The sequence below is a fragment of the Takifugu rubripes genome, chromosome 9 (genome assembly GCF_901000725.2).
Source record: "Takifugu rubripes chromosome 9, fTakRub1.2, whole genome shotgun sequence".
NCBI lineage: Eukaryota > Metazoa > Chordata > Actinopteri > Tetraodontiformes > Tetraodontidae > Takifugu > Takifugu rubripes.
Window position 1 is genome coordinate 6144958 of NC_042293.1, and position 10530 is coordinate 6155487.

Below are 10530 nucleotides of genomic sequence, written 5' to 3' on the forward strand. Positions count from 1 at the left end.
TGAAGAAGCTGGACGTTAGTCTACAGCAGTGACATTTGTGATGGGACTGAGCAAACCACCAAGAAAAACAGCTTAAACTGTTCACAAATGTCTGCAATGTGGGAAAAAGAAAACAGGACGACACAGAGTTTCTTTGAAAAAAACATCCTCAATGACACTTTTGAAATGCTCAGAAACTGTTATAATGTCAGAAGCTGTCAGAGGCGGAGGACGCATGAGGATACACTGGCTCACCAGGAGCAGTCACGCCTTTGCTGCTGCAGCAGGAGGAGACGAGGAGATGAAGGTTGGATTTTGTTGAAGGTCAGATGGACTCAGAGGAACTCTGCTACTAAGGTGGCAGTGATTAAGCCGTTGCTTAAAAAAACCATCACTGGATCCTGACGTATTAGCAAATTATAGGCCAATATCCAACCTTCCTTTTATCTCTAAAGTTCTTGAGAAGGTGGTGGTGACTCAGTTACTGGAGCACCTGCAGAGGAACAGCCTGTTTGAGATGTTTCAGTCAGGCTTTAGAGCTCATCACAGCACAGAAACGGCACTTCTTAAAGTTACTAATGATCTGCTCATAGCTTCAGCTCATGGACTGGTCTCTATGCTGGTTCTGCTGGATCTCAGTGCTGCTTTTGATAAAGTTGATCACAGCATCCTGTTACAGAGACTGGAACATGTGATTGGGATTAAAGGGACAGCACTAGACTGGTTTAGATCATATTTATCTGATAGATACCAGTTTGCTCATGTCCATGGTTTTCCCTCCTCATACAGTAGGGTTAGCCATGGAGTTCCTCAAGGTTCTGTACTTGGACCAATCCTCTTCACCTTGTACATGCTTCCCTTAGGGAACATTATTCGGCAGCATGGGATAAATTTTCGTTGTTATGCTGATGACACTCAGCTTTATTTATCCATGAAACCAGAGGAGACAGAGAAGTTAGCGAAGCTCCAGACCTGTCTTAAAGACATAAAGTCCTGGATGTCTTCAAATTTCCTCCTCCTTAACCCAGGAAAAACTGAGGTCATGGTGTTTGGTCCTGAACCTCTCAGGGATAGATTAGATCATATGATCACTCTAGATGGTATCTCATTAACATCTAGTCTCTCTGTGAGGAATCGAGGCGTAACTTTTGATCAAAGTCTCTCCTTCAACTCACACATTAAATTAGTCTCTAGAAGTGCCTTTTTCACCATGAGGAACATCACAAAGATTAGGAAGCTACTGACGCGGCATGATGCTGAAAAGTTAATTCATGCTTTTGTTACTTCCAGGCTGGACTATTGTAATTCTTTATTATCAGGGTGTCCAAACAACTCTTTAAGAAGCCTCCAGTTGATCCAAAATGCTGCAGCCAGAGTTCTGACAGGTATTGACAGAAGAGATCACATAACTCCTGTAATGGCGTTGCTTCATTGGCTGCCCGTTAAATTTAGAATAATTTTTAAAACCCTTCTTTTGACCTACAAGGTCGTCAGAGGCCTCGCTCCATCCTACCTGGAGGAGCTAGTGATACCTTATCAGCCCAATAGACCGCTCCGCTCTCAGAATGCTGGTCTACTTGTGGTTCCCAGAGTTTCTAGGAGTAGAATGGGAGGCCGAGCATTTAGCTACCAGGCCCCCCTGCTATGGAACCAGCTCCCTGTCCAGGTACGGGAGGCTGACTCCATTTAAGATCAGACTTAAAACCTACCTCTTTGAAAAAGCTTATTGTTACAAATTCTGTAGTTCCAGTTACTATCATAGATAGACAAATTATCGTACTTAGGGGGTCGTCTAATCGTTAGGTCACATCTTAGTTATAGGCCAAGGCTGCCGGGGTCTGGAAACATGATCACCTGACAGGCCTCTGTCACCCCACTAGGTCATGGTTTCCTCTCCTCTCCTCTCCTCTCCTCTCCTCTCCTCTCCTCTCCTCCTCCTCGTCAAGCAGACTAGTTATGCTGATTCTCTCCCCCCCCCCCATTCATTTACAGGTATCGCCGCATTCGGAGCTGCATGACCTCCAGCCCCGCTGACCCGTTGTATAGTGTATTTTTGTTTGTGTTTCTGTGCTCTGTGCCTCTCCTCTCCTCTCCTCTCCTCTCCTCTCCTCTCCTCTCCTCTCCTCTCCTCTCCTCTCCTCTCCTCTCCTGTCCTGTCCTGTCCTTCTCCTCTCCTCTCCCCCTCCTCCTTCTCCTCTCCCTCTCCTCCTCCTCTCCTCTCCTGTCCTGTCCTCTCCTCCTCCTCTCCTCTCCTCCTCCTTCTCCTCTCCCTCTCCTCCTCCTCCTCTCCTCTCCCCCTCCCTCTCCTCTCCTCTCCTCTCCTCTCTGGCCATCAGCAGGAGGGTCTCCCTACATGAGCCTGGTCCTGCTCAAGGTTTCTTCCTGTTAAAGGAGAGTTTTTCCTTGCCACTGTTGCTTGTCTGGGGTTAGGCCCTGGGATTCTGGAAAGCGCCTTGAAACAATTTTGATTGTATAAGACGCTATATAAATAAAGTTTGATTTGATTTGAAATGATGCTGCTGCCACCTGTTTAATAACCCTGACCCCAAACGCATGCGTTTGGGGTCAGGGTGATTTTGGTGAATATTTTTCATGTTTCCCCAATTTTTGAAAACAAAATTAAGGATTTAGAGATTCTGCTGAGAAATTCCACCCAAACACACACACAGTCAAAACAAACACTAAGAAATATTCCAAATGCGCAGATTTGAAAAGGGGAAATTTTCATGATTAAACACCTTTTGCAGTTATAAGTAGTAAACAATTAGTCTGATCTTAATTTGAATTCTGACCCTTATCTTCAGGATTCCAACATTTATTTGGGTTTTATTGTCTGATCATGATTAGCTGATCAGGTCATGCAGTTTTTCTTTATGTGGCAGTTACCCTGAAGACAAATGATCTTAAAGTTAAAAATTCTTTAATATCAGAGTTTGGTTTTAACTTCACCTCACAAATGAACAATAAACCTTAAAAATATTTATTAAAGCACATCTAACAACATGGTAAAACATAAAGCTAATCAAATATACAGGAGAAAGAGTTCTGAAGTCAAGCTGAATTTGTGAAAGTTAGATAAATAAATATAAAGTTTAGAAAAGAGACTGAAAACTTTTGTCCAATAGAAAAATCTAAAGATAAATACAACTTTAACATGAAAAATAGATTCAGTCTGTCCTCCATGTAGAAAAACATCCATCTGTGCATTACAGCTAATCTACAGTTACACAAACATTAGTTGAAAAGCATCAATGTAAAAAAGACCAAAACGATGAGAAATATCAAGAGTGAATATGTGAAGATGATGAGTTTACGATCTGTAAGAAATTCTAGAATCAAGGAATCATACCAGAATAAGACATTCCATTATCATTTCAACACAGACACACAGTTTGGTTCCGGTCATCTGGAGCAGTGACACCTCTCACTGGGTCGAGTCAGAGTTACTGGAGTCCGGACTGGTGCTGCTGTGGGCCCCTGGAGAAAAGTGGAAGGTCTGGGTGCTCCGCCTTAGGTTCTCCAAGGACTGCAGAAAAGAACGCTGTGCACGCGCCTCCTCCAGAGGTGAGGAACCTTCCTCTTCCACCTCTGCAATCTCAGCGAAAGTGACAGGCTGGGTCTTGAAGCGAGCATCACGGGAGCGGCGGGGGTGGCTTCGGCCTCTGACCACACCTTTGGGAACAGGCAGCTGCTGTGGGAACTCCTCCATGGTGGAGGGAATGAGGTGGGATGGGAGGATGTGGAACCCAGAGCCGAGAACCATCGGGCACACGGCAGCCATCACTGGAACAGGTTCTGTCTGTGGAACTGAAGCCTGTAAGGTCCAAGGACAAGCTGAGACACCTTCTGAAGAGGAATGATGATGATGGTCAGCCTCAGTTCAAGAACGATAGAAAAAGTTCTCTCAGTTAACAAATGCTGAAGACATTCACTGTTGGCTCAGTTCGCTCACATTTAGAGTTCCTGCTACCTGATGAGGTTCTTCTGGTTCATATCAAAGTGCTGTAAATAAAAGCACAGCTCCTCTCTTATATAGTCCTCTCTCACTCACCCTCTCTCTCTGCAGGCTCCGCCTCCTCTTCGTCATGGTTTCACCCTTCACCGTTCTCACTCCACCAAAATAAACATGACAGAATATCTGGCCTGCCAGTGGGAACTTCTTGGGTGTCAGTGCTTACTGGATTTGAGTGTGTGTGTGTGTGTGTCAGCTGATTAATTTACATAGAAACAGCACCAAATATTCCTCAATAGGTCATTGCTGGGGAGCAGGAAGATCCTGACAGTATCTGCTGAAGGGAAGACCAATAGAAGATGCCTGTTCCGACCGACTGTTCTGACTAAGGGTTCTACATTGAGAGAGATCAAGATTTGATCTCAGTCAACCACTGGACACTGAGCAGGGCAGAGATTTTCAGAACCAGAGGGGCAGAGGAAACATGTTTCCCGTTTCACTTAAAGTCACACTGATGGTAAAATGAAAACTACAGAAGGACTCTGTAACCATAGTAATCCGCATGTTGTCATCACCAGATAGCATTATATCATCCATCATACAGTCGCTCATTCTGACATATCGGGGGTTCCTCCAAGGTTTCATGATGACGTGATGGTCTAAAGTGGCTCTGTGAAACCTGAGGAGGGCCCACTCCAACGAACACACAAAACATACACACACCCTCCCACACACAAACACATATTCAGAACAAATCAGAACATATTTACACCTGTCTGAATTTGTGTTTTATCTTCTGCTGTATAAATAAAACTGCTCACAAACTAATTCCCAAAGGACTCCTGTGGAGGAGAAAGTCCATTATCTGGGTCCAGTGGATCAGGAGGTGAGGAACACTCAGCAGGAAACATTCCTGGACCAGCACATTATTATGGACCAACTGCTGAGGGACGCTCCGGTTGTCACAGCAACGCAAATGTCAGGAAAGGATGGGAACAATAGTTCAGGTGAAGTTTGGCTTCTTGTACTTCAAACACCTTTCAGTGCTTAGCAGGGCCTCTTTTTAAGACCTTCATCCAGTTTGGCACAGAACACAGAACATTGTAAACATCCTGCTCAGAGATGAAGGTTCAAAAAGAACCATTTGAGTTTGACAGGCGAATGGGTCGCCAATGATGAGAGTGTAAATCACCATATTCTTGGTCTGAAGGTGTCACTTACAGCTAACGTAAAACAATTTGAGCTAGATGGACCACTGCTTTAGTTTGACATGTTCTGAAAGTTGATCTTACCAGTTCTGACCCAGCAGAACTGGAACCATCGCCAGCTCAGTCATCACAGCCTAGAAGAACAAGAAATGAGCTGAAGTCCAGTCAGAATCTCGTGGCTGTGCAAAAGAGTTCCAGACCGTTGTCAGGAAGGAGAAACCAGCCAACAGCTGCTGAGGAGGTGACGCCAGAGAGGATCAGGTTTCAGTCTTTTGGAGAGGCCAACCCCAAACATTGAGCTGTGTTCCAGCGCTGTTGTGTTTGCGTTGTGTTTATGTTCTGAATGTCCTGACCCGTGTCTCTGGAGGTGCATTAACAGGTCACAAACGTAGTTCACTGTGAAACTCATTCTCCTCTGCACCCACACATACATCTTTGTACTTCTATCGTTGTGAGGACTGAACCTGACTAACTCACCCCTGACCTCTGACCTAAAGCCGGCTCTAACCTCGACCTTGAAACCAGCCAAAATGTCCTTACTTTGCTGGTAGAATGAGGTTTGTGGTACATGTACAAATACAAGAACACACACACACACAAACACACACACACAAACAAACAAACTCTCCCTTTCTGTCAGCCTTCAGCACATTCCCAGACTAGAGTCATATGGGTCATCCACAGATGTTGTCATGGCAACAGTGACGGATGGAAGATGATTTTAGTTGCAGCATGTTTACAGGGTATCTTTAGGGTCAAGTGGTGTTTAGTTTGACACCCAGAACTACAGTGCAGGTTCCTGCCAGGAGTCACTTGGGTTTTCCAGCATATTCAGCCCATCAAAATTGTTCTCTACAGATGGGAACCAGAGTCTGGACTATTTTTAACCACATTATAAGATTTTCAGCTCTGGTATCTATGTTGAATGAGGGAAAACATGGACATGATCCAAGATACACTGACCTGGTACTGACCCAGAACCTGCTAGTCAGATCAGCTGAACCCAGACGTTAAAGTTCTGCTGGGTCAGATTAGAACCTTCCTTTGTCCAGGTGGGATTCATGAGAGGAGGAAGAGGTGACAGCGGGAGAGATTAAGGAGTATTTGCTTTTAAACTCTGATATCAGCTCTTTGGGATGCTTGTGTGAGGGTTTATGGACCTTGCTGAGCTTTTGGATCATCTTTAACCAGACCTGGCTTGTTTTTATGACAAACTTATTCCCAACCATAAAAGTGCTGACAGAAAATGTGAGTTTTATCTCTAAATTTCCTGATTCTGAAACAACAGAAGAAAACTGACAGAAGAAGGTGAAAAATGAAGTTTAAACCAGATCAGAGAGAAATAAATCCTGACTCAGTTCTTCTCCTTTAATCTGCTGCTTTATAATGATATCCTGATGGCAACAGTCACCATAGCAACCCCAGTCAGGTTACTGCTTTTGTTACTTGTCTCAAAGTTGTGAAATGAAGGCAGATTTATGGAAATTTGGATTCTAAATTGCAGAAATAATAAACAGGTAAATAGAGAGGTGACTACGCCCGCTAGCACAATCTGAATATTATATATTCTGAGAAGTATATTGTATTCACCCTCTGTACTATGTACAGGTATACAGGGGCTGAGTATCCATTTATCTGGATTACTGTAAATATACATCCTCTTTGTATATTCTGAATTTTATTCTATTCTATTTTATTTTTATCTTAATTGTCTCTGCGTGCTCTTGCTGTTGTTGCGCTGTAAATTTCCCCATGTGGGACAATAAAGGACCTGAATCTGAATCTGACTATTGTTTGGAGGCCTTTTGATCATTCACTTTAATGAAATGTTGATCTTTGTCTGCCAGAACATGATGAATAAAAGGGATTTATTCAAGTCCAGCGTAGCTTTGCCCACAATGTTCTGAAGGTCACCGGAGGTGATTGGAGGGCAGCAGGTGATGCTGATTCAGGTTCTGACTCCTACCTGAGGAGGAACATTCTGGATTTAATGATCTGGACCTGTTCCTGGCCCTTCAAACCCAGTCTGGTGTGGGTCAGTTTCCAAGACCTGATTCTGATGTCTCTCGGGGATGCTGAACTGTGAATCGCAGCTTAGTTCCGGCTCTGTGGCCCTCCGGCTCCTCGTGGATGGTTCTGAAGGTCAGGTTGACACGTGGACCTCGTTCATGGTACTCCTTTGCCACCCGATGCTAGATGAAGCACAAATATTAATTTTTGGGAGTTCAAATTGAAAAATCAGTTGATAAAAATGGGTAAAGGTTTTTCTAGCTCCGGAACTGTCTTCTCCAGAAACCTTTGAGAACCCCGAGAGTTGTCTCTGAGGGGTGTTCAATGGATGTTATTTATACTTTATTCACATGTGATCATTGAAAAAATGGTGCGAAGGTTGAGGTGCTAAAGCTTCCCCTGGATATTTCACACTTGTGTCTAGCTGGTTTAATGAGGTCCATCAGAACTGAAGAGAACTGATGGAAGCCCAGATCTCTGCTCTGGGCTTTGCTCTTGTCCCACTAAAAACAGAAAAACTGAGACTCGTCAGTTATGAGTCACATCAGCATCTTCATGTTAATATATTTAAATGTAATTTGTTCACATTTTCTAGAAATACAACTAAATAAAAAGTCATTAACCTGCCAAACCTTCATCAATAATTCAGGATTCCATCTTCTTGACTTGTTAATAAATAAAAGAAGATCCTGCTGGCTCCATTTGTAGATAAGGTGACCTGAGATCCCTTCTGCACTGACTCTTTGTGTTTGTTTGATTGGTCGATCCTACCTGCCAATCATCCTGTGTGGATCCTGACATCAGCAGAAGTGAACCGTGGCTTAGCGGAACCTGGATCCGATCCACATAGGTGTAATCACCTTCATCCTCCTGAATCACAGACAGGCAACAACATGCTAACAGACAGGAAGTGACAGGCCACGTGATTAAACTTGTTCTCGTCTGACCGGTGGAGGAATCTTGCGGAGGCTGAAGACTCGGGTGTCGCCCAGACTCAGAGAAGCAATGGTGGGCTTGTGGCCAAGTGAGGCCTCGTCGTCGCTGTGCCAGCCGATGCTGTCACGGCCATCTCGATATAGGTTACAGAGCAGCGAGTTGAAGCTACAGCCGCTGCGTCTCTCCACAGCCTCACGGAGCTTCAGCAGGAGCGGATGCCACTGTGGCGGACGATGATTAAACAAGCTACATTCACAGAAAAGATCTTTCAAATAAATTTACACTGTGGTGGGATTGAATAGCTGCATCAAACCTGAGTGTTAGAAGTCAAACTGGAGCGAGCGTAGGTGTAGGGCAGCGCTCCGTACCAGCAGGTCAGCCTGGGCTCCTCGTATGCCTCCCCTGCAGCAGCAACAATGCTCACATCTTTCAGCTGCTCATGTGACAGCATTTCCTGTGATGTGACCTGGTCACCTTGAATCACTGGCATCATCAACTACATGACTGACAGGAGGGTGAAAACAAGGCAGAACACAGGAAATGGCAGTAGTGATGGGAGGATATCATTCTAACGTGACCAGTGTTAAGAGTCACCAGACTCTTAACACAGGACAGAACAGATGATAAGGAGGAGGGAGAGGAGGAGGAGAAGGAGGAGATGAAGGATGAAGAGAAGATGGAGGGGGAGGAGATAAATGATGAAGAGAAGAAGAAGGAGGAGGAGGTGGAGGTGGAGGAGATGGAGCAGGATTCCTCTTTAACCCATTCATCAGGCATCTGAGATGAATAAAAAAGCCTCCTGCACATCAACAGTCTGGCTACAGTCAATTTAGCAAAGCATCATAAATCACAGACCCAGATAAAACAGCTCAATATCAGCTTCAAATAAAGGCAAAACTAAAAGATGCCATGATGTCATGCGATCTAGGGAAAACCTACCATGTCTGTAGTTGGTCTTTTGAGACCAGGGAAGTTCTGCCAACAGCTTACTGTAGATCCAGTCAGCCTCTTCTGGAGGAAGAAATCCAGGAACCAGCAGGAGTCTAGACCCAGGAAAAGAAAAAACACAATCAGTCACTGTCAATGGATAAGACTTTCTTTTCAGCAAAACATCTTATCTTACACTGTGTGTCTGTTCCCGACACAGGTTAGAGACCAAAACTTAAGATGCATTACAGCTTATTTATATGTCGCTCATTTAAAAGTCTACACAGCTTAATTTTTGATCTGTCCGAAATCTTCCACTCAGGATCTCTCGTGCGATGGCACCATCTAGCGGAGGTTCAACACAATCATAGGTTGAGGTGGGTCCTGAAGACATCAAACCTTAAGTTCCTAAACGGGAAGACTCACCTGGACACGCCGGAAGGTCCATGACTGAGCTCATAATCACCTTCCTTTCTGTTAAAAAAAAAACGAGCTAAGTGATGAAACAACCGCAAAAGGCTTTTACAGAAGCCAGAAGAGTCACTTACTCAAGGAGCTTCACTGGTGGAACAGCTTGAACGAGCTACAGACAAAGAGTGAGAGCTTCTACAACAGAAACTACAACAGTTCCATCTAAAGAGATCAATGATTGTAACAGTCACCTTTGCGGGAGGCTGAAACTCAAAGGTCTTGGGAGTTTCCTGTGAGCGGATGCCCCAGGAGGCAGAGGCAGAAGCTGTGTTGGCTGTGGGGAAGGGTTGCTGGTTGAGGCCAGGGCCTGCTTCAAAAGATACATCATTGGGTGTGTCATCATTATTAGGGGTTACAGCTACCCAGTACGGTACCTCTCGGTCCCGCCCGCCTGGCCCAGCAGCCCTGGACTCTGGCCTGCTGACGCTTGTCTGTCATCACACCTGCTGGAGGGGGTGACATGGTTTTTCTTTGATTTAAAATGGAGGGTTAATTTCGGATATTCTATGTCATAATATTTAGGTCGAATGCTATTTTTAGAAACTTGATTTTAGTTCAGGTATCATTTCTGCTGCAGCCTGTCAACAGGTTCCGTCTCGCCGAGTTCTGTCAGCTAATTTTACATCTATAAACAATTACGGCCAGTAAATACACGAAAACAGGTTTGTCCTTTTAATGGCATTAGACACATAAAAAAAACTTACCTAGGAATCCGCTGAAGGTCTCAAAATCGATTTGTGTTTATGGAGTTAAACGTCTTCGAAAATAAATCCGACCATAAACTGGAGTTAAATATGGTTCCGCCTGTTGTCCTTGTCCGCTAGTGTAACGCTTAAAATCTTCCCCAGTTTGCTTTAAAATGTCAGTATATTGTACATCTTCTACACACATGGAATCTAACAGAGTTTTATAAAGAGCTCAACACTTTCCAGCTACGAGCTATGTTGTATTCACGTCCGGGTTAGCGTAAATGTGTACGTCTGGTATGTTGAGCCTTTGGTGTCATAAATGGCGGATGCCCGCCGTCTTCTGTTTAAGATGTGAACA

General features: G+C 44.4%; 1 protein-coding gene across 7 annotated transcripts; it reads right to left on the reverse strand.

Moving 5' to 3' along the window:
- Nucleotides 1–6927: 6927 nt before the first annotated feature.
- On the reverse strand, nt 6928–10500 carry alkbh3 (alkB homolog 3, alpha-ketoglutarate dependent dioxygenase). Of its 7 annotated transcripts, none has more exons than XM_029842009.1 (11): nt 10188–10500; nt 9858–9929; nt 9675–9793; nt 9561–9595; nt 9439–9486; nt 9025–9128; nt 8399–8487; nt 8097–8306; nt 7921–8019; nt 7190–7331; nt 6928–7101 (listed from the first exon to the last, which is right to left on the reverse strand). In XM_029842009.1, exons 2-11 carry the CDS (start codon nt 9919–9921, stop codon nt 7088–7090), a joined length of 924 nt encoding a protein of 307 aa, XP_029697869.1. In that variant the 5' UTR covers nt 9922–9929; nt 10188–10500; the 3' UTR covers nt 6928–7087. The 7 variants fall into 7 exon arrangements, with proteins under 7 accessions (XP_029697869.1, XP_029697868.1, XP_029697866.1 ...); XM_029842008.1 differs by having other exon boundaries at nt 6928–7105; nt 9675–9757; nt 9858–9926; nt 10188–10498; XM_029842006.1 differs by having other exon boundaries at nt 6928–7105; nt 9675–9790; nt 9858–9926; nt 10188–10498.
- Between the last annotated feature and the right edge of the window lie 30 nt (nt 10501–10530).

Coding starts and splice junctions, on each gene's coding strand:
- alkbh3 (XM_011607060.2), bottom strand. CDS start 9,921: ATGACAGACAAGCGTCAGCAGGCCAGAGTCCAGGGCTGCTGGGCCAGG. Junction 8,020..8,096: donor TCCGCAAGATTCCTCCACCG/GTCAGACGAGAA, acceptor TCTGTGATTCAG/GAGGATGAAGGTGATTACAC. Junction 7,106..7,189: donor CCGAGAGACATCAGAATCAG/GTCTTGGAAACT, acceptor GTTCCTCCTCAG/GTAGGAGTCAGAACCTGAAT.